Here is a 23,838-nt window from a genome sequence, read left to right on the forward strand (position 1 = left end):
TTGTGTTTACTAACCTTTAATTTTGTAAATGCGAAATCATGTTGGATGTATTTCCTCCTCAGCAGCCTGCCTCCATGTCGGTTGGCACTCCTCCTTCAAGCCGTGGATGTCTGTAACTTTTCTGTAGCTGAAGTATTCCCATACCAGTTTTCTTCGATGGAGGGAAAAAGTTCAGGAGTTTCACCTCCTCCAGCCATCGTGTTGCACAGCTGACATATTGACACTGAGCAACAACCGATGGGGGAGGGTTGAGCCTTGCAGCTGCAAGCAAGGGATTTCTCCCTGCATTCATGGTACATTAAAAATAGCTAAAACCTTAGAGACGGTATGACGGAAAATGTTTGCGGTTTTGAAACCGTGACGTTTTCATACCACTGTATACCTTCAAACCAGTTTTCGGCACATGCCTATCTGAGAGACGATATTTTCTGCTTATCTTGCAGAACAATTTTAAAGAAAGAACCCTTTTTTTTTTAGGTTGTTGATCTGAATTCTGCAAAAAAGGGAACAATATGTGTCACCTTTGTTTATGGGGCAATTACAAATGAGTTTCAAAACGTTTTGACTTTTTCTAACCAAGCGGTTGGTTGTAATAAATGAAGACACACAAAATCGAGAAGTAAATGCATTTATTTCATCTAAGAAAACTAAAACCAACACATGACAATTCATTTTCAGTTGGAAAAAGCTGGATCACTAGTTTAGGTAGTCAAGGCTCAGGAGGTCATTATGACAGTAACAACAGGCTGAAGTCTCTTGAGTCAAAGGGAAGATAAATATAAATAAAAAAAATCACAGAATGACCACAAATTGACACCAAGAAAATGTAAAGGTTAAAATACAGACATTTTAGAAGGCATGTAAGGTTTTCTCACCTCAAAAATAAATGTGACGCGTGTCCCTAAATGTTATTTGCGACATAGATCATAATTGATTTTAAAAAAGCCTACTTACATCATAACGCATGTAATAAATACCCCTACATAACAGATATTCATTAACATATAGCTGAAAGACAGTCATATATACTGTACACAGATAAATGGAAAAATTTAAACTATATACAAGTTAGAGGGATTTAAATTGACCTTCAAGATAACAGTGCTGCTGCTCTGCCTATTGACACTTAACTAACATTTTATCAGTGAATTTTACATGGCCAACGGAAAACATTCTGAACAGTAGAATAAAGCGGAATGAATAGAATTTTGCAGAAAAGTTACACAGTTAAACACTCTAGTGTGATTTTTCAATTACATAATTCGCCAAGCTAATTTTAACGTCATAAAAGCATTGTCTTACAAACTATATTTCAAGAGACAATTTAAATGGATATTTAAATTGAATGAACAACTTTTTTAGACGGTCTGGCCGCAAAACCGCTACAAAACAAATCATGGGTGGAAAAAAAACTACCACATAAAAACTGAACTTAACCGTAACTGGTTTAGCCTAAAAAAGTTTCATAGGACAGCAGCTAAACATGTCCCATCTTTTTGTAACTGTGCAAGAAGAATGTGCTAAATGATTAAATTAAGTCTGTATGTACAATATAACTTCATGCGTGTTTTTAAGGCTTAATGGTGGGCTGCACAATGGGCGGCACGGGGGCACTGACGGGGATGACGCCTGTGGCCAGCAGGATAATGATGAGCACGATGATGAGGACGACCACCACGATGACAATGATCAGCTTGACGTTTTTCCACCAATAGGAGCGAGCCACTTTGTGTGATGTGTGTTTGAAGTGTTTGGCCTGGACAGAGGAGGGGGAACACCTGTCAGATGACCACCAAACTAATGCAGCTTTCACAACAAAGTCAAACGGTCGTGTGGAAATGCGTCACTTGCGTTGCGCCTGTCGCCAAAAGCAGTTTTGTGTTGGCACAGTCCTTCAGTCGCCAAAAGTCGGAGGCCCACAAAAAGAACTTACAGCTCACATAATGTAAAGATTTAAAAAAAATTATGACTTTTGTCTTGTAATATTACATTTTTTTCCTCGAAATATTAAAGGGAACCACGGATAGAAAGACATGTAGTTCTTAAAAGATAAATGTTAGTACGGGTTACAATGATTTGATATTAAAACCTCTCAATTTTTTCGTTTTAATAAAATTTGTAAAATTTTAAAACAAAAAATCAACTAGTAGCTCGCCATTGTTGATGTCACATGGCTACGCTGCCGTACTTCCACAGTGTCACTCTTTAACTATATAAGGTAGTGATTTAAATACACCACAAGGTACAGTGCCTTGCAAAAGTATTCGGCCCCCTTGAATCTTGCAACCTTTCGCCAAATTTCAGGCTTCAAACATAAAGATATGAATTTTTTTTTTTTTGTCAGGAATCAACAACAAGTGGGACACAATCGTGAAGTGGAACAACATTTGTTGGATAATTTAAACTTTTTTAACAAATAAAAAACTGAAAAGTGGGGCGTGCAATATTATTCGGCCCCTTTACTTTCAGTGCAGCAAACTCACTCCAGAAGTTCAGTGAGGATCTCTGAATGATCCAATGTTGTCCTAAATGACCGATGATGATAAATAGAATCCACCCGTGTGTAATCAAGTCTCCGTATAAATGCACCTGCTCTGTGATAGTCTCAGGGTTCTGTTTAAAGTGCAGAGAGCATTATGAAAACCAAGGAACACACCAGGCAGGTCCGAGATACTGTTGTGGAGAAGTTTAAAGCCGGATTTGGATACAAAAAGATTTCCCAAGCTTTAAACATCTCAAGGAGCACTGTGCAAGCCATCATATTGAAATGGAAGGAGCATCAGACCACTGCAAATCTACCAAGACCCGGCCGTCCTTCCAAACTTTCTTCTCAAACAAGGAGAAAACTGACCAGAGATGCAGCCAAGAGGCCCATGATCAATCTGGATGAACTGCAGAGATCTACAGCTGAGGTGGGAGAGTCTGTCCATAAGACAACAATCAGTCGTACACTGCACAAATCTGGCCTTTATGGAAGAGTGGCAAGAAGAAAGCCATTTCTCAAAGATATCCATAAAAAGTCTCGTTTAAAGTTTGCCACAAGCCACCTGGGAGACACACCAAACATGTGGAAGAAGGTGCTCTGGTCAGATGAAACCAAAATTGAACTTTTTGGCCACAATGCAAAACGATATGTTTGGCGTAAAAGCAACACAGCTCATCACCCTGAACACACCATCCCAACTGTCAAACATGGTGGTGGCAGCATCATGGTTTGGGCCTGCTTTTCTTCAGCAGGGACAGGGAAGATGGTTAAAATTGACGGGAAGACGGATGCAGCCAAATACAGGAACATTCTGGAAGAAAACCTGTTGGTATCTGCACAAGACCGGAGACTGGGACGGAGATTTATCTTCCAACAGGACAATGATCCAAAACATAAAGCCAAATCTACAATGGAATGGTTCAAAAATAAACGTATCCAGGTGTTAGAATGGCCAAGTCAAAGTCCAGACCTGAATCCAATCGAGAATCTGTGGAAAGAGCTGAAGACTGCTGTTCACAAACACTCTCCATCCAACCTCACTGAGCTCGAGCTGTTTTGCAAGGAAGAATGGGCAAGAATGTCAGTCTCTCGATGTGCAAAACTGATAGAAACATACCCCAAGCGACTTGCAGCTGTAATTTGAGCAAAAGGTGGCGCTACAAAGTATTAACGCAAGGGGGCCGAATAATATTGCACGCCCCACTTTTCAGTTTTTTATTTGTTAAAAAAGTTTAAATTATCCAATAAATTTTGTTCCACTTCACGATTGTGTCCCACTTGTTGTTGATTCTTGACAAAAAATTAAAATTTTATATCTTTATGTTTGAAGCCTGAAATGTGGCGAAAGGTTGCAAGGTTCAAGGGGGCCGAATACTTTTGCAAGGCACTGTATATTGATGAGTTTTAAATGAATTAGAATCAAGCCAATGAGTGCGTTTTGTCCCTTGACTGACGCCGTATTTTGCTTTTTCGTGCGGGTCCATTGTGCCTTATGTTCAATTGTATGTTGTCTTCACAACATACAAGACTCCTGATAAAGGCTCCCACCATCACAGAAGGTATATTGTGACTAAATATTGCCATCCAGTGTATTTGTTGAGCTAAACGAGTTGCTAAAATGTTTAGAGTTTGACTTAAGTCTTTGAGTAAGTTTTATGTGTATTTTGCGTATCTATTTTGATTGTGAATTTGTGAATGCCAGTTCTCTTTTCATTGTTGTTTAACTGTGTGAGAGTAAGGCCTCATTAATACAGATTGAAGCACTTTTCTTTTTGTGAGATATGAATATTATTTATGTTGTATTTTCACTATATGATACTTATGTTCAATTGCATGTTTTGAAGGAGTTGCCGAAGCTTATGCCAATAACGGCGCGGTCCGAGCTACGAATCTGAACGCCTGTGTCCACTCGCCTTTCTCTGCCTCTTAGATCTCAATGTGCAAAATAAGATGTCATTATAATCTGTTGGGCAGAAAATGATACGAATAGCCAGCAATCAAACTAAGTTTAATACATTTATTCGGTTTCCGTGTCGCTTATTCACCCGGAAGCAAGCTTCGGGAGCAACATCTGATAAATCTGATAACACTGGCAGGATGATCAATCTGGACATCTGCTTTTACGTGACAAAAAAAAAGGTAAGGCAGCTTTCTCTCGGTCACAGAGCCCCTTAGACGTCTCATTAGAGGCAAACTGATCAGCGTTTTCGTGTGCTGTGATGCACGGGCTATCAGCAAAAATAAACTGCTGTGTTTCACTATATACCCTAATCATATGGAAAGAACACAACAGCTCTGGATGCTAACTATCGCCATAATAATATTGGAATAAGATGTATCACACAATAGTTTACCATGAAGATCTGCAAACAGTTTTTGACATCAAACACTCTCCTGCTCTGCCACTAGAGCAGGAGAGTGCTGTCAATAGTGAACCTGACACATGAACGCTACTCGTTTCATCCCGTCTTTCCTGTTCACTTTGCTTTTGCTATCCCTCTCATCAATGTTCCACTCGGGTTCAAATTGGAAAGGCAGAATCGATGACATGTTTATGTAGTCAAAGAGTGACACTGTGGAAGTCCGGCAGCATACCCATGTGACGTCACCGCCCTGCGACGTCAACAACAATGGCGAGCTACAAGTTAAAATAATTTTATAAATTTTATTAAAACGAAAACATTGAGAAGGGTTTTAAAATCAAATTATTATGACTCGTACTAACATTTATCTTTTAAGAACAACATGTCTTTCTATCCGTGGTACCCTTTAAGATTTCAATCTTGTAGTATTTAGCCATTTAGCCGTTTTCAATGTAACAACTTTAATTCGTAATATTAGTTTTTTTGCAAAGGTTGCAAACAAAGGCTTCTGCACTAAATATTAGCAATTATTTTCTCAGAGGTACAAATACCGTAATTTCTAGACTATAAGGCCCACCTGACTATTAGCCGCCAACCACCAAATTTGACATGAAAACGGCATTTGTTCATAGATAAGACGCACTGGACTATAAGCCGCAGTTGTCCTCATTGTATTATGGGATATTTACACCAAAAGATATGAACTGGTAACACTTCATTTGACAATGGTATCATAAGACTGTCATGAGACCAAATGAACCACCATTAAGCTTTGAACCAATTGGCTGCAAAGCCTTATTATTTCTAAAAGCTTCATTTGGCCATCACTGCTCCCTTGGGGGAGACAGTCAACCTCTGCTGCCACCTGCTGTCAACACTGTTGTCATCCAACATTCCTCCTAGCATGCATTGTGGCACTACAGATGTAAAAAACAATCATGTTCTGTGCTAATTATTTCTCCAGTTACTGTTCCAGTTGTTTCATTAATTGCTAGTTATGGTATTTGGTAACATTTTCTTGGATAGTGGTGCCATAATAATGTCATAAGACAGTCATAATTATTACATGACATTGTCATAAGCATTCATGAATGCTTATAATAGATGTCGGTTAGTGTCATCTAGCAAATTATCCCACTTTTGAATGGACGTAAAAGATATGAGCTGGACATAAATGGAGTTAGTGACATAATATGCCACATGACACATATTGACATCTGTCATGACTCATAAGCATTCAGTACCCCAAGATAGTGTCATGTCATAATTATGATGTCCTTATGACAGTCTTATGATGCCGCTGTCAAATAAAGTGTTACCTATTAACCCAAATAAATCAACAAATAAGCCGCACTGGACTATAAGGCACAGGATTCAAAATGAGGGAAAAATGTAGCGGCTTATAGTCTGAAAATTAGGGTACTTCTCAATCCCAGTAAATAACAAATTATTGAAAAATCATACAATGTGAGTTCCGTATTTTTTTCAGATTATGTCTCTATAAGTGGAAATGCATCTATGATTGAAGTTCCAGACCTCTACCTATTTTCTAAGTGGGTGAACTTGCAAAATTGCTCCTCACTGTATCCATCAATAACAGATAATAAACTAACAAAGGTTTGATTAGCTCAGCTTAAAAAACAATGGTAAAATTGTTAAATGATTTATTTGGTGTTTACAAGATTTGGCTTGGTCTCAGTCACATTATTGCAGGTAACATGATTGCAAATATGTACTTATGTTAGCTTTTTTCTCTGGAGTATTGTCAGACCTTTAGCTAGCTGCTGTACAAGAAGACAAATTTACTTATGTAAATACTCTAAGTCAAGGATAATAAAAAATATATTGACTCATTCTGATTACATGTATAACAGGGTTGCATGAGGTGAGAGTGAGTCATTCAATCAATCAATGATAACCAACTACTTTATTAAATAAAGCTAAAGACATGAATTTGCTGCAACCATTCTTTTGGGAAAAACTGTCTGATGATGTCAAGCATAACGTATCACTGCTTTCGTCTTCTACAATCATAAAACGGTTATGTCAACAAGGTTGTCGAGTAGGCAACAAGGCATATCGTGGGACACACATTCGACGAATAATAATAAATGTTTGAAATGTGATGTTCAAAAAAACAAATGTTCCTATTTATTTTTCAGATGACCGTAATAAAACAAACTGACCCCATCTTGCAGATCCTCCGATTTGCCCATCAGATCATCCAATCTCTCTCCGCGGGCCAGGATTCGGTCCACGTTTTGCGTCATGATGTGTTTCACGCCATCTACTTCACTCTTTAGGGACTGCACTTTATCGATTTGCTGCGTTGTTCCAGCCGCACCCGCCAGCTCCTAAAGCACAAGGAAAAGAAGGTTGATGCATGGGACCACTTAATGTGTTGTTTATTCATTCAAAGGGTACTAAAGCATATCACTACTGTTGTTGAAAACATTACTGACCACAAGGTTGGGTAATTCCAATTTAAAGCAGCAGCATTTTTACACTATAGACTAGGGATGTCCCGATCTGATCACGTGATCGGAAATCATTTTCAGAGAATTGGAATCGGGTGAAAAGGATCGGGTTTTTAATTTATGCGATATATAATAAAAAAACATTTTTAAAAACTATTGTGCTGGCTAGAGTTGCCATGGTTTAGAGCAGTGGTTCTTAACCTGGGTTCGATTGAAGCCCAGGGGTTAACGCGAGGGGTAAGACACACAGGGCCCAATTTTCATATACTGACCAAAATGAAAAGTGTCATTTTATACCACTTTTTGGACTGGTTTTCCTCCAATTTACATGATTTATTCCATTTCTTTCAACTGAAGGACCTCTATCTAATGTGAGGCGAAACTGGTTTGCTCAGTGGAAGGTTGACTAGCCCTTGGTATTTGGAAGTATAACAGACAGGCAGTATGGACTGTGAGGATAATGGAGAAAGATAGATCAACATCCATCCGTCCGTCCGTGGGGGCAGCACTTTCAGCAGAGAAGCCCAGATTTCCCTCTTCATCCAGTTCTTCATGGGGGATCCCAAGGTGTTCCTAGGCCAGCCAGGGGAAAGCGACTCCCCAGCGTGTCCTGGGTCGGCCCCGCAGCCTCCTCCCAGTGGGATGTGCCCAGAACACCTCACCAAGGAGTTATCCAGGAGGCATCCTAATCAGATACCCGCGCCACCTCATCTGGCTCCTCTCGATGCTGAGGAACAGCAGCTCTACTCGAGGCCCTCCTGGATGACCGAGCTTCTCACTTTATCTCTAAGGGTGAGCCCTGACACCATATGACGACTGCAACGATTAATCGATTAACTCATGTAATTCGATTAGAAAAAAGCTTCGAATCAAATTTAGCTGCTTAGAGTATTCATTTGCCGTTGTAATAATTTTTTTAAGGGTTTGCATTTAGTTTTATTGATTTGGGTGGCTACACTGCCCTCTAGTGGCAACAGTGAATAGGTCATAACTCATGTAACATGGCTGAATCCAGCTGCTCCCTGTTAAGACCAACATAAGTTTTTGTTTGAGGTAATATGTTTTTTAATGCCATTCGTAATTTAGTTTATAGGTATATTTAGCTGTTTTAAGTGGGAATATGTGTTTGAGCGATTTGTTAAGAGCAGACGTGTCCAAAGTGCGGCCCGGGGGCCAAATGCGGCCCGTGGTCAAATTTCATCCGGCCCCCAGCCTCTGTCATAAGATCAATAACGTCTGGCCCGCACACAGACTTAATAAATTGGTCAGCAGTACTGCTACCAGCATATGAGGTAGCTTACACACTAAATACTGCTCCTCATTTAACCACTAAAAGGCACTCTTGGGAACATTACCCCATGTGTCCCTTGACTTCCAATTTTCTAAAATGGTGACAATCAACAACAAAAAAAAGTTGACTGCGACGGCCGACGCTTCAAGGATAGAGGAAATTTGACTATTTCTTCACTAAAATACGCAACAACTGTGTCTGCCTCATTTGCAAAGAGACAGTAGCTGTTTTTAAAGAGTTCAATGTAAGGCGATATTACCAAACAAGACATGCTGACATGTACGACAAGATTACGGGGAAGATACGCAGCGAGAAATTGAAGCAACTTCAAGCTAGTTTAATTTCACAGCAGCAGTATTTCGCAAGAGCCCGAGAGTCAAAAGAGAACGCCACAAAGGCTAGTCGCAAGATTGTTGAAATTATCAATTAAAAAAAATAATGAAGCTAATGTGACACACAGAATGGCTTGCTAAAATTTGCTTATATTGTTCTACGAAAAGGACGTCAGTCAAGGTCGGCCCCCCACATTTTTACCACACCAAATCTGGCCCCCTTTGCAAAAAGTTTGGACACCCCTGGTTAAGAGCATTGCAAAACAACGTTAGCATTTTATAGAATTTAAGCTAGCGGACTTTGCAACTAAGCCAATTGTTGTTTTGTTATCCTTAGGGTATTTCAATTTATCTTTAAATTAAGGTGCAATTCTATATGGTTTGAAGAAACACTCATGGAATTTTATTTTGTATTCACATTTAATGCTTTTTTGAAAGTACAATCTTAGCAGGCCTTTGTTTTACATCTCCTCAAATTTATTCTGCAACGCATTATATGTTCCTAATTATTACTCGATTATTCGAACTAACTAGTTGATAGATTAATCGACTACTAAAATAATCGATAGCTGCAGCCCTACTTATAGCTCAATTGAAGTGTAGTGTGTACATTGTATTTGTATACCAGCGTGTATTGTGCAGTTGTGTTGAATGCATGCATGTTTCTTTGGTACAGTTTCACAAACTTAAATGAATTACTTCATATAAAAACAAGAATCGGATCGGGACTCAGTATAGGCAGATTCTAAAAGTCACGTGACTCTGACTCAGGTGCAGAAATATGTGATCGGGACATCCCCACTGTAGACATTAGCTATACAAATGTGAGCCTTCAAAATTTAACCTTCTGGCATGTGGACAACGTAACAGGTATATTATCACCGGTTGTTGTCTCCGACAGGCCTTTTAGGTGCTTGCAAGACTGCATATGACAATCTAGTCTGGTTTGCCATCTTAGGATCAGCTGACAACCGGTAAGGTGGTGACCTCACGCAATTGTGGTGTGATTACACAGCAAGAAATATGATAGCAGTGTTCCTGAGTACACATACTGGTACTAAGTCTCATGAGTCTCCAATAGACTGTAAACATAGTACCTCGTCTCTAAGAAACAGGTTTTGCTAACACATACTTCCCTCTACAGCTTTCGCTCAATTCTTTACAATGATTCTATTAACTTGTATTGTTTTCTCATTCATGCCTTTTTATTATAAAACTTATAATAGATGACATTCTTCAGCCTTTAACATATATTTTTAATCTTTCTTTTGAAACTGGAACATTTCCGAATGATATGAAAATAGCAAAAGTCGTCCCCGTATATAAAGGAGGGGACGCACATGTATTTAACAACTATAGGCCTATCTCCATTCTGCCACAATTATCCAAGATCCTCGAAAAACTTTTTAATAACAGGCTTGACAAGTTCATATCAAAGCATAGCTTACTAAATCATAGCCAGTATGGTTTTAGAAAAAACCACTCAACTGCACAAGCGCTGACGGAGTCAATGGAAATTATTACTGATGCGATTGATCAAGGACAGTATTCTGTTGGAATTTTCTTGGATTTGAAAAAAGCATTTGAGACAGTAGATCATATTATATTATTTGATAAATAAGAGCGACTGGGAATTAGAGGACTAGACTGGATACGTAGTTATCTATCTAAAAGGCATCAATATGTGACAATTAGTGGGAAAAGGTCGGAAAAACTTGAAGTTACATGTGGAGTACCTAAAGGTTCTGTCTTGGGACCAAAATTGTTTCTACTATATATAAATGATATATACAAGGTATGCAGCATATTAAAAATGGTGCTTTTTGCAGACGACACCAATATCTTTTTCTCAGGTAACGACCTAAACAGAATGACCCGACAAGTGAATGAGGAATTAGGCAAGCTACAAGAAAGGTTCAATGCCAATAAACTGTCACTAAACCTTAGTAAAACTAAATATATGCTATTTGGCAAAAAAGATCTGAAAAAACATCTAGACATTCAAGTAAACCAGGTGGCTACTGAACGTGTTAGAGAACACAAGGTATTAGGTATAATACTTAATGATTCATTAACATGGAATGCACATATAAGACAACTGAAAAATAAATTAGCTAGGAGCGTCTCCATTCTTTACAGAGCTCAAAATCTACTAGATCACAGGGCCCTCCAAATAATTTATAGTGCACTGTTTTTGCCGTATTTCACTTACCATGCCGAGATTTGGGGAAACACCTACAAATCTCGATTACACTCTCTGTTGGTCATCCAAAAAAAAGCAATACGGATTATTCATAAGGCAAAATACACAGCACATACACATGAGTTATTCATCAAATCCAAGTTATTGAAGCTGTATGATTTATTAACTTTTAAAACAGGACAGATGATGTACAAAGCCTCAAATAATAGCCTTCCGTATAACTTGCAAAGTCGTTTCCAGGCTAGGGAATCGAAATACGATTTGAGGGGAGAAAATGTGTTTAAACTTAACTACGCTAAAACAACACTAAAATCATTTTCGGTTCCTTACTCTGGTGTAAAGCTTTGGAACAAACTAGATTCGGCAGTGACCAGCTCAGGGTCATTGGCTGTTTTTAAGAGGAGGTATAAACAAACCTTATTAAATAATTATGTTGCTGACTCAAGCTAACTCGGACTTAATAAGAACTGTACAAATGTTAAATAATGTCTGGGTGGCAACTCAAAGCTGGAAGCAAAACCGAGTGTACAGGGGGAACTCAAAGCCAATGCAAACAGAACTCACAAGGACATATCATCTGTTGGCTGTAAATGCACAGACAACTGACTTAAATTTTTCAAATTTGTAACGACATGGGACTGGTCGATTGGCCACTGTCCTGCCAGATCCTGGACAACGCTCCTGCCTGGAAATAATTTTAACATCTGGATAATGTGGAGGATAGCTGGGGTAGATGTCGGCCGCTGTGTCTGACCACACTCGAAGAGGAACGATATCGAGGATGTTTCCTTTTGGTGCGCTGTTGGCAGCTTCTGATTGTTCCAGGTGGGACAGTGATCGCTGGGACGGTCCTTCTGAAGGACCTAGCGACGCCAGTCCTCCAGGCCATGAGTCCACAACCGAAATGGCGATGCAACCTACTACGAAGCTACGCAACCTTGAGATGACTGTTCGTCGGGAGTCAGCAAGGAACGAAAACTGCGACGAGGATTAAGTCAACAAAAGGAGTGTGGCGGACACGGCCTACCATCGGTCCTCAGCTATTCCCTATCTTCTGGATCAAATCAACTGAATAAACTAAGCACTAAATTATGAACTAGTTTACTGGATCTAATCAACATAACGAGCACATCGATCGACTATGGACTATTGGGAAAATGAACCAACAGAGGGGATGGTTATTATAAAAAAAAAACAACTTGTGATCATTACGAAATCTGAATGTCAAAAATTTGATATTTGATATTTTCTGCGTCCTTTATGGTATACTGGGGACGGGTTTCAATAAGCTTCGGCTTCTCCCGTCAGCCCTTTTTGTTTTCGGGTTGAATTAATTGTAAACACATATAAATGCTGTATGTTTGTTTGGATGTGTCATGCCTGAAGGGAAAATAAATAAATAAATAATTAATTAGTCAGGGCAGAGACATTTTTTTCCTGCTTTAACCTTAATTGAGAACAATTGGCTCTTTGCACATAATCTCCGGCGCTGACAAATACAGCTCAGTAGCCTGGTCTCACTCAATTCATCTAATCACAAACACCTGACTTTGGACAGAGGTGTTTAGACATAACAGTTAATTGTGTTGCAACCTGCTAATGACACTGATCATAGTAGCCAGTTCCTCTGCTGGAAACCACGCCTTATGGGTATGTCACACTACACGAGGCGTGGTGACACCCCCCCGCACTTCAAAATGTCAGCCACGACAGTCTATGATTCTCCGCGACATGTCTGTCGGGCTAGAATCAGACTGAAATAGTGCTTTAGTCAGGCATTAGTAGTCGTCTCGTGATGTCAAAATGTGAATGGCATGATTGAAAGGACCTTGACTAAATTATGAATAACGACTGAAAAGGGAGTCTCATGTATCAAAAAACTCAAGCGGAGCTTGATAGAGAACAGTTAGCATAAAACATGCGAGTTATTCAAAATTCTCCTGTTGAAGTTTTACAGTACGCTTAATTTTATGTAACAACATGACAAGTGGCTGCCACTTTAGCCGAACTTTGGGGGTGAAGGATTGGAATGACCACCTCATAAAAATCCTTCATAACAATTAAATTTACGACAAAAAAAGCACAAAGCTAGGAAAAACACCATGTAACTGGTGTATACAGGTATATATAAAAAATATATAATATAAATAAATATAAAAGTGCTGTCATGCTCATTAATGTTCCTCTCGGGTTCAAATTGAAATGGTTGAAAAGATGACATGTTTATGTCGCTAGAGTCATACTCTGGAGGGCCGGCAGCATGATCATGTGACGTCACCGCCCGGCGACGTCAACAACAATGGCGACCTACTAGTTAAACTAATTTTACAAAATGGATAAAAACGAAAACATCAAGAGGGGTTTTAATATCAACTCATAATCAAGTCTTTCTATCCGTGGATCCCTTTAAACCCAATGCGACATAATGTGACACAAGAGGTTTTTTCCCTATTGAGCAAGAAAATAACTTATGGTAATTAGGGTTGTTCCGATCATGTTTTTTAGCTCCTGATCCGATCCCGATCGTTTTAGTTTGAGTATCTGCCGATCCCGATATTTCCCCATCTGATTGCTTTTTTTTGCTCCCGATTCAATTCGAATCATTCCCGATAATTTTTCCCGATCATATACATTTTGGCAATGCATTAAGAAAAAAATGAATAAAACTCGGACGAATATATACATTCAACATACAGTACATAAGTACTGTATTTGTTTATTATGACAATAAATCCTCAAGATGGCATTTACATTATTAATATTCTTTCTGTGAGAGGGATCCACGGATGGAAAGACTCATTCTTAAAGGATAAATGTGACTTTGTATATTGTGACTAAATATTGCCATTTAGTGTACTTGTTGAGCTTTCAGTAAATGATACTGTAGCCATGCCCAAATGCATGATGGGAAGTGCAACCATGACTGCGTAGTGCTACCAATTGATATATCTTCTCTGCATTGGGAAATAACATAGGGTGTTAAGAAAAAGATCAATTACTACCTTGCTTCCCCACATTGCTTTCCACGATATTTCTAACCTTAGGGAGAGGGATTGTAAGGCTTTAGCCAATTAATAAAAGGCTCCAAAGGCTGCCAAAATTCACTCTACTCATTTTACGCTGCCTTTTAGCTCTCTATATAGGTAAAACGGCGCCACTACAGATTAAGCGCGACAATGCATGAGTGGGTCGTGCAGCACATGTATTAATTGCTTTAAATATTATAACGTGATACATTTAAAAAATATATATATTAAATTACCGCCATTATCAGGGTAAATTTGATAACCCTACCTTAAGCCTAAACTAAAGACTCTGGATGAGTGTAACATATTATGTCTGTAACGTTGAATACAATTAGAAAACGATTTGATTAAAAAAAAAAAAAAAAAAAAAAATTTAAAAGGCATGTCCGATATTTTTTGCCGATTCCGATACTTTGAAAATGACGTGATCGGACCCGATCGTAATTAATAGTGACGTCCCGTTCTGATACTCAGTATCGGCATTGAAGCCTAATATGGTTATTTTTGGAGTACCGGACAGTATCTGATTTGGTCACAAGATCAGAGCCATTTCAGGAGTCGCCTATGTTTTCAGAATCATCGTACTTTTCAGCTGCTTTAACTCAAACCACTAGGGACTAGGCAAACAAGTTTGCTGAGTGCGACTACTTCTATTTAGAAACTAATGATAGTAATAAAGCATCATCTAATATTTGTAAATATCTGAAGCATTTCTTGAAGAGGAACTAGTAGAGCTCACTTTAATAAGCAAGATTTGATTTGTCATTTACTGGTGACTTTGTTTTTTTTTTACTGGTCTAAAAATATAGGCATCTGATTGGTATCTGCAAAACATCTTGAAAATAATCGGATCAGGCGCCAAAAAAAGTCAGCATTGGGACATCCCTCGCATTTAAAATATTTTCAGAAAGACTATAAGTCCCAACAACTAATGCAGAGTCTAAATTGGTAAGATTGCTAACTACTCGTGTGCTAACACAAACAACAACAATCACCAAATCCCTCGTTAACAGTCGCACTGACAATAAAAAAAGGACTCATCTGTTGTTGTGTTGCCTACAAGTGGATAGGATAGGCCAGCACATTTGAATATTGCCATTGCAATGTGTACAGGCGTAATAGTCCCATCGCAGGACGTGCGATTGTTTTATGTTTTATTTTTTTCATAAAAGCAGCAACTGTGCAGACATGGCTTTTATATAAACCAATCTTCATCATTTACAGAAAACCCCCTTAGCCTGGATTAAACACTATTATGTGGATACTAGGAATGTTCTGAGCACATATTTTTGCACCCGAGTCAGAGTCACCTAATTTTGAGAATCTGCCGATACGGAGTCCCGATCCGATACTGAAATTTATTTATTTATTTATTTTTTTTTTTTTGCATTGACGCTCACGCTGCCGAGTACAGCCTCTCACTTACACAATGAAATTCACTTCAGGCTATGCAGCAAGCTTAACAATAGCGAACACGTTTGTCCCTTTGATCGAAGAGCTACCGAGGCGTCTCATGCCAGATCAAAGCTACAAACCTGTCAATCATTGTGAACTTTGAGTACCAGATCCTCTGAAAAATGTCACAATTTACCCGATTTTTGATCAGATCGGGTCATCTCTAACGAATACAATGTGGTCATAGTGAGTCAACCAAAGTCTTCCCAAACAGAGCTATTCAAGTGATCTGGTGAAAATTCTTCTAGTTTTAATATCGCAAACCCCCAAAATGTCACTTTTTCCTATATCGTTCAGCCCTGTGATACGATATCAGATGTTAAGGTAAAATAGCACTTTCCAAAGTGCTTCACATTGCGCTCAATGCAGCAAGCAGTTGTAAACCCACTGGAGCGTGTTGCATTAAGGCGCAACAAGTAGGACAAATAAATGTTAAGCTTAAAGCTGCGCATGATGCAGGATGAGGCATTCACATTAAAAACTGTCCTGCATAAAGCAGTACATGTGGTCACGTGACACCCTGTCAGAATCAATAAAAGTAAGCTAATGGAAATAAACTACTTAAAAATCCCATTTGGTTTCAGAAAGATATGGTCACAAAAGTTTGCCAATGTACATTCGCATTTCCCTACACTTAAATATAGTCAACAAAATAACGCCATTCACTAATTTACTGCCATTGACGGTGAGAGATGTCAAATGCTCCTGTCTCAGTGCCAATCATAGGCGGAGTTTGACTTTTGGGGCAGGGGGGGCACAACATGTTGATGACCCCAAAACGCAATGTCAGCAATAAAATTAACTTACATGAATATTTATAATAATAAGTTGAAAATGAGGGTTTTTTGTTTCCAATCATTCTTGAGGGGAATTCTAAATCAGGCTGCTAAGGACAGCTATACTTTTCACCAAAATCGTCAGCTATTGAATATGGTACGCCCGCCCGTGTCGTGCCAATGTAGTTATCCCCGTCAAAAATTGTGTCCCCTGGGCGGAGCCATATGGAGGTAGATTTTAGGAGTGGGAACCTCAGGGCACCTCACGATACGATACGATTCGCGATACAAGGCTCACGATAACGATTATATCACGATACAGCGATTATCGATGTATTGGTCAGAAATTGGATACATGAAATTCTACGATACAACTGTTGAAACGGAAAAAAAAAAAAAGATTATTTGAAAATAGAAAAAAATACTGTTTAAGTCATTTATTAAACAGTGACACCTTTTCTGTGCAACATTGCTGTAAAATATAAATCTACTGCAAATTGTGCCCCTGCACATATAGAGGAAACCAACCACGACCACTGATATCGCTTGGAGAGATAAAAAAATAAATAAAAAGTGCCGTAGGTGTCAGCAGTTGAGCTTGGAGTGGGGCAATGATAAAATTGGTGGGTCTTTTCTTCGTATATGAACTTTGTTGCTTGGTTTGAGCACTTCCGCTATCTGCTTCAGCAATTAAGATGTCAGACTTGCTCAGTCACAGTCTTCCTCACCTTAAAAACAACAAAATAAAACAAAAAATATTAGCTACTTCATAGCGTTGAGTTGAAATCCTGATTTTTTTTTTTGTGTTGGAAGTATTGAATTAAAAAAAATATGAATTGAATGTATAGAAATTAAAAATTCAATAATTACCTATTTTTTAATATGTAGGCTACATCAATAATTACCTATTTTTAATATGTAGGCTACATTAATTATCATGCACATCACTTTATATATCTTGGAACCTATTCAAACCATTTTTATAGCTTATTGTATCAAAATGACAGTAATAACAGTTTGTGTAGTAAACTAGATGGAAATTGGTTCTCAAATAAATCGGTAAATTCATGTGGGCTTGTTCGATATTCATTTTCATCCAGTTTAGGGTCCTGGTTTATTTTATATCATTCAACACCAAATGTCATCAAAATAATACATGTAAATTAAAAAACTTTCTTACCTCAAGTGATGAAAGCAAAGCTCACAAACTCCAGTGTCCACTACGTCACCAGCTCCCAGTGAAACTTATTTTTCTTAGACAATTCTTGCATACAGCAAAGTCCTTGTTCACCTTGCTTCCTTTCTTGTTGGTGTAAAATCTAAAGTGTGTCCCCATGTGTGATTTTTAGCAATATTTTTCTCACTTTTTCCCTCCACCGTTCTCATGGAGCTTTTTTATTTTTTCAACCCACTTGGAGCTTCTCTTCTTCTCTAGACAACTTGTGCGCACTTTACCCTCACCGCCACTCCCGAGCGCCCCTAGTGGACCGCCAAGGAATTGCTCAACAAACATTGAGCAGTTTACAGCATCCATACTCCATTGTATGGCCAATATGTTAAATAAAAGTATCGATTCTTGGCGGGAGCATATCGATAACCCATCGGGTTGCAAAATATCGCGATATATCGCTGTATCGAGATATTGTCACACTCTTAGTAGATTTGTTTATTCATTATTTGATCCCCCCCAAAAAAGTGCTTCAATCAAAACAAAACAATATATATATATATATATATATATATATATATATATATATATATATATATATACATATATATTTATATAAAATATATATTTTCAAACAGATAAAAAGTCACTTCAATCAAAACAAATGTGTTTGAATGCAAAAATAAATTTGCAACAAAAAAAAAATTGCATTTGAAAGCTATTTTTCTTTGATTTTTTTTTTTTTTTTTAGATTGATTGAAGTGAAGTCAATTTTTTTGGGTTGAAGCATTTTTTTTTGGATTGAAATAATGTTGTTTTACGTTTGGGCCACATTTTGGCTAGGACATGTATGTCTTTATTATTCAATCAAAAAATAAGTTGCTTCAAAGAAAAAATATATATTTTCAAAAGAAAATCACTTCAATCAAAAAAAGAAAAATATTCAATCATAGAAAAAAGCTTTAGAATGCGAAAAAATATTTGAGACTTAAATATTTGCAATTGACATTTGTGTCTAAATCATTCAATCCCCCAAAAGTTGCTTCAATCCCAAAAAATATTTTCAAACAAAGAAAAAAAATCATTTGAAAAATAAAATTGCCCTCCCCTAATTTCTTTTTTTGTGTGAAAATGATATGCAAAGCAAATGACCGTCTAAGGTGCTCGTCACATGATCTGTTCGAAAAATAATTTTGACCCATTATAAAAAATATCTTTTTTTGTTCATTTCATTCAATTTTGTTGTTTGTTTTATTGCTTTACAACTTATATATATATATATACATATATATATGGCGGAAAACACAGACAAGACTGAAAAAGCAGTTTCTGCTCTTGCACCCCTCTTTAAAAAAAACTGCTGTATTTTAAGTCAAAAGAACTGTTGTGCTTGATAGAACAATATGTCTATATGCTGCCATAGCAGATTCATGGTGCACTAAGCCTCCGAACTACAGCAGGGAGAACAAGTATTTGTGTATCAGTGTATCAGTGTATCAAATACTTGTTCTCCCCACTGTATGTTTAATTTGTCAGTTTTACCCTGAAAACCCCTGTTTACAGACGTAGCGCAACCTCTCTTGTTTAAACCTAGCCATAAAAAGAAGGTAAGTAATTATATTCATTATCCAAAACGTCTGTCATTTTTAGCTTAGAATCATTAATTGATGTCTAAATTTTAGTTTATGGGGAAAAAAAAAAAAAAAAAAAACGACTTTAAAAAATTATTCACTTGCATATTTTAAACTTCTAAACGAATTACGTCACAATGAAAAATTTGGCGTCTGTAAAAAAGTCACTGATCTCTACCTTATAACTATCGCTTAATTGTATTTTTTTTTTTACTGTCGCATTTTCCCCGATATGTTAGATAATAATCGATCCAAACAAAAAAAAAATTGAAAAATAACATTTATTTTATGAAAAACAAAATCTCAACCACTCCTTGTTGTCTGCGATTTCTGCATCGCGACCCTTGTTATATCACCATGTTTCACCCATAAAATTAAAAAAAAAAATCCAGCTGTGGCCATTCACAGCTGTGTCTTGACACTTGGTGATACATGCTACATGGAGTTTTTGGATCAAAACAAGGTAAGTAAGTGATAATATCTCGTTAAAATTGTGGCGTCTTTAATCCTGCTCTCGCATGTTCTCGCCTCAAATTAGGGTTTTGCTGTTTAAATTTTTTTTTTTTAAATTGCCTTCCTGTTCAAAATGTTTGTTCCCCCAGAAAACTGAGATTTTAGGCTTTCCAATGATGTGTCACACACGCATTTCAGACAATTTTGAAAGTTGGCCAAATTGAGGGTCTCAGAGCAGAACTTCAAGTCACCTGAGTGTTTTCCGTCATATATATATTAGGGTGACCAAATGTCCTCTTTTGCCCAGACATGTCCACCTTTCACGTCGTGTCCCCGTCATCCGGCCGGATTTTATAAATTCATGAAAATGTCCGGTTTTTATGATTTTTCACGGGACCAATTTGAAGAGAATCCCTCCGGCCGCTGGGGGGCAGCGCTTGCCTGCGTCATCGTGGCTTCTACTAGTAGAGGCGGGAGAAGGAGTATAGTTTACCCCTTGTATTATGGGGCATTACCGCCATCTAGTGGGTTGACGGTTTGGCAAGAAAACAGGCAGTTACAGACTACAATAAGGAGTAGTTGTAAGAGACGTTTATAGTGCTCCGTACACCTTTCTGTAAGTTTATCTTCTGTTAATGTCGCTCATGTGTCTTCTGTTATATACTATACAATATATGGGTACAAAGAGATGCAGTGTGTTGTATTAGTCTTGTATTAATTGTTCTGCATTCATGTATTTGGTTGAATGTTAGTATTATATTCTAAGTGGGAGCGCCTGCACAGTTGTTAAGTTTTTTATGATAAATACGTAAATAATGGCAACTGTTGACTTCTGTCGGAGTTTTGTACTGGCGTGATCTGTAAAATCCCGTTTGGTGTCGCATCGTTGTGCTACAGATGATTGTAAACTTATATAGCAAAGTTTGATTTTGCCTCGTCTCCTGGTACTCGCTAATAGGGTAGCTATCAGTGAGCTAACTAAGCTGCACTACGCATTATGGGAAATGTAGTTTTGAACTGCTGCGTTTGGAAACATGCCGGTAGAATAGTTTGTCAGTTTATTTTAGTTATTGTTCGCGTGCAATCTAGAACATTGAATGAGAATAAAAATTGAGTGGGAATAACAATTTCTCAACGACAATTGTCGTGATAATAATTTATAAAAAATATTTATGTGGCACAAGCCTACTGTGTGTCTGTATTGACTGTTCTATATTTCCACGGGTCTGCATGATATTTTTTTGTCATTATTAAACATTTTTTTTGCATTTTTGTTTGTTTGTTTGTTTGATTATGTTTTAGTAAAAATAAAGCCTGTTGAGCCAAAAAAAAAACAACTTATTTACATATAGTATATAATATATACTATTTGGCTTCTTTTTTTTTTTTTTTTTTAAATAAAACTGAATTTTTCTGTCCAGATGGAGGAGGCACACTTTAAATATATTAAAGTGATATAGGCATCTTTGAGTGAACTTCGAGTAAAATTCAAGTATCTCGAGGCCGGTGTTGTGCCGAAAAATAGCCGACCCGCGTGAAGTGTCCCCCCTGACAGGAACGCTTATTTATAATGCTTTATTGAGGTGAAAACATCAAATGTTTTCATGGACGCTTTACAGTAATGGATTTAAGACTGTTAAATCAGTTTTAAATAAATTACACAAAATGCTAGTACTGTATTTTAGTAAAAAAAATAGTGGACTGGGCCACATAACCATCTTTGAACAGAAATGTATTAGTCTACAAGTATTCACGACCATATCCCAATGAGAATCACACAGGTATGACATTTATTAATTCAAGCAGGGTAAAATAAGACATATTCACGGTACAAGAAAATCATTTCCATGTCCATCGATTGGTAAGAAAAAGCTGTTCGAGTGACGTGTGGGCGCTCAATAATAAAATAAACGGACAAATAAATAAAATTAACGCTCAATAAAGCGTTATAATTAAGCGTTCCCGTCAGGGGAGACACTTCACGCGGGGCGGCTATTTTTCGGCACAACACCGGTCAAAGTGTCCTCTTTTTTGGAAATCAAAATATGGTCACCCTAATACATATAGGAAAGTCAATTACATGCAATGACACTTTTCGGGCCCCCCTTAAACTCCGCTTATGGTGCCAATGACGACAATAGACGTCCAATCTACTTGAAGTGCTTTTTTTATCCAAATTAGTTGAGAATAGTTCTGTCACACTGGATCAAGTTTAGTTGGGCTCGGCTATGTAGGCTACCGGTTAAAGTACGGAGGACAAACAATTCATTCAAAACGGCAAACTTTCGGGAATGTCATTTTATATCAGAATCACACATGGACATAGCATTTAAGATATATATATAGAAAAAATACTTTTACGACATAAAAAACGACTTCAGTGTGAGTTTAGCTAGATAAAATGGCTGTTTTCGACAAGGAAGTGAATCGTGACGTTCAACAGGAGCTGACGCGTACTCCTTTTAGTCTTTCCCGTAAAAGTTAATAAACAAGTACACCTGACTTCAGTACCTTTAAAAACAAAACATAAAACATACTTATTTACCAGAGATACGTTTTATATTCGTGAGTTGAGTTGAATATACAAATACGACATTTCAAGCATCCAATCACAAACAAAAGTCAAGCGTCGAAAAATATTCCTTACCGGGTCGTAATCCATCTTGTGGCCAACAGCACAATCGATAATTGACTTATTTTCGAAGTAGATACAGTTTGGCCAAGCTGTATCTCTTGTACGGGAGGAATTGAATACTGCACGGAAGACTAGTACGCTTCCTCTTGTTCAACTTCCTGGTTATTTTTTCCTCCCCTGACTTTCAAACTTCATTCCTTTGTGCCGTATGCCGTATGTTGGTCACTGACTGTTATCATACGTTGCTAGGGTATTTGCAAAAGAAAGTAAGTACCAAAATTCCCCTTTGGACAATGTCCACCCGAATCAAATAAATAATCAAAATAGTGTTGTCCCAAAACCACACGGTTAAGTACATTAGCTTGCTTGTTGTACTTTAACATTTCCAAAGTGGTAATTTAAACTAAATGGGTCCACGTTTAAAACATAGTATTTTATTTGTATCTTTTTTAAACATGTTTTTATCTTAAATAAGTCGTTCGTTAAGGTGACGTCACTGGTACCACCCGATAACGTAATGACTGGGCGTGTCCACCTGCGCTATTACCGTAGATATTAAAAACAGGTAGATACGCACGGCAACTTTACGGCAACGTAAAACTAGTTAGTGTCAAAAGTGTAACCCCCATTGAGGACGTCAATTAAAAACTAGTGTATGAGTACTAGTGTATGAGTACACCAGTGCTTTGATTTGTCTTCCACATCTTTGTCTTGTTGATAATATGTCCATTACTGTACAAACTGACGTCATTTCACATTCCAACCTGAAACCAGCACATGCCCAGAAAAACCGGTTCGTCTAATTTGAGAAGGTGCTGGTGGAGCGTTTTAGTACTGATGTAGGCCGCTCTGAGGTGACAGACAGTGGTGCCTCCAGAAATTTTTCATGGGGGTGGCCAGATGGGGCCACTTAAAATCTTAGGGTGGCAAACCAAAACTAAAAGTCATAATTTCAGGTTTTCATTATATCATTGCAGTAAAAAGGTCAGGGGAAAACTATCAGAAAGACTTAAAGACACGTCTACTGATATACTTTCGTGTTTTGTGTAATATTTGATGTTACTAATGATTTAATGTGTATAGTCCATAACTGTCCAGTCTACATTTTGAGTTCCACGACAATTCTGTTTTATTGTGTTATGTATATATTAGGTATAAGGTAGGGTGACCATATTTTGATTTCCAAAAAAGAGGACACTCAGACCGGCCTCAAGATACTTGAATTTTACTCCAAGTTCACTCCAAGATGCCTATATCACTTTAATATATTTAAAGTGTACCCCCTCACTCTGGATGGAAAAGTGCAGTTTGAAAATAATGATAATAATAATAATATATGAATATAGAATGCAGACCCATGGTAATATAGTCCAGTCAATACACATACACACAGTAGGCTATGTGCCAACTTAACATTTTTATAAATTACTATCACGACAATTGTCCTTGACGAATTGTTATTCGCATTCAATTGATATTCTCATTCAATGTTCTAGATTGCACACAAACAATAACCGAAATAAACTAACAAACAATTCAACCA

General features: G+C 37.7%; 1 protein-coding gene across 1 annotated transcript; it reads right to left on the reverse strand.

Moving 5' to 3' along the window:
* Positions 1–612: 612 nt before the first annotated feature.
* On the reverse strand, positions 613–22,703 carry vamp8 (vesicle-associated membrane protein 8 (endobrevin)). The gene is made up of 3 exons (XM_057832764.1): positions 22,308–22,703; positions 7,035–7,202; positions 613–1,756 (listed from the first exon to the last, which is right to left on the reverse strand). The coding sequence occupies exons 1-3, from the start codon at positions 22,320–22,322 to the stop codon at positions 1,571–1,573; spliced, it is 369 nt and encodes a 122-aa protein (XP_057688747.1). The 5' UTR covers positions 22,323–22,703; the 3' UTR covers positions 613–1,570.
* Between the last annotated feature and the right edge of the window lie 1,135 nt (positions 22,704–23,838).

The sequence above is a fragment of the Corythoichthys intestinalis genome, chromosome 3 (assembly GCF_030265065.1).
Source record: "Corythoichthys intestinalis isolate RoL2023-P3 chromosome 3, ASM3026506v1, whole genome shotgun sequence".
Taxonomy (NCBI): domain Eukaryota; kingdom Metazoa; phylum Chordata; class Actinopteri; order Syngnathiformes; family Syngnathidae; genus Corythoichthys; species Corythoichthys intestinalis.

Excerpts from the sequence above, each read along its gene's own strand:
- vamp8 (XM_057832764.1), bottom strand. Across the intron at positions 1,757-7,034 it reads CGGAGGATCTGCAAGATGGG|GCCAAACACTTCAAACACAC; the intron begins GTCAGTTTGTTT and ends TCCTCTGTCCAG.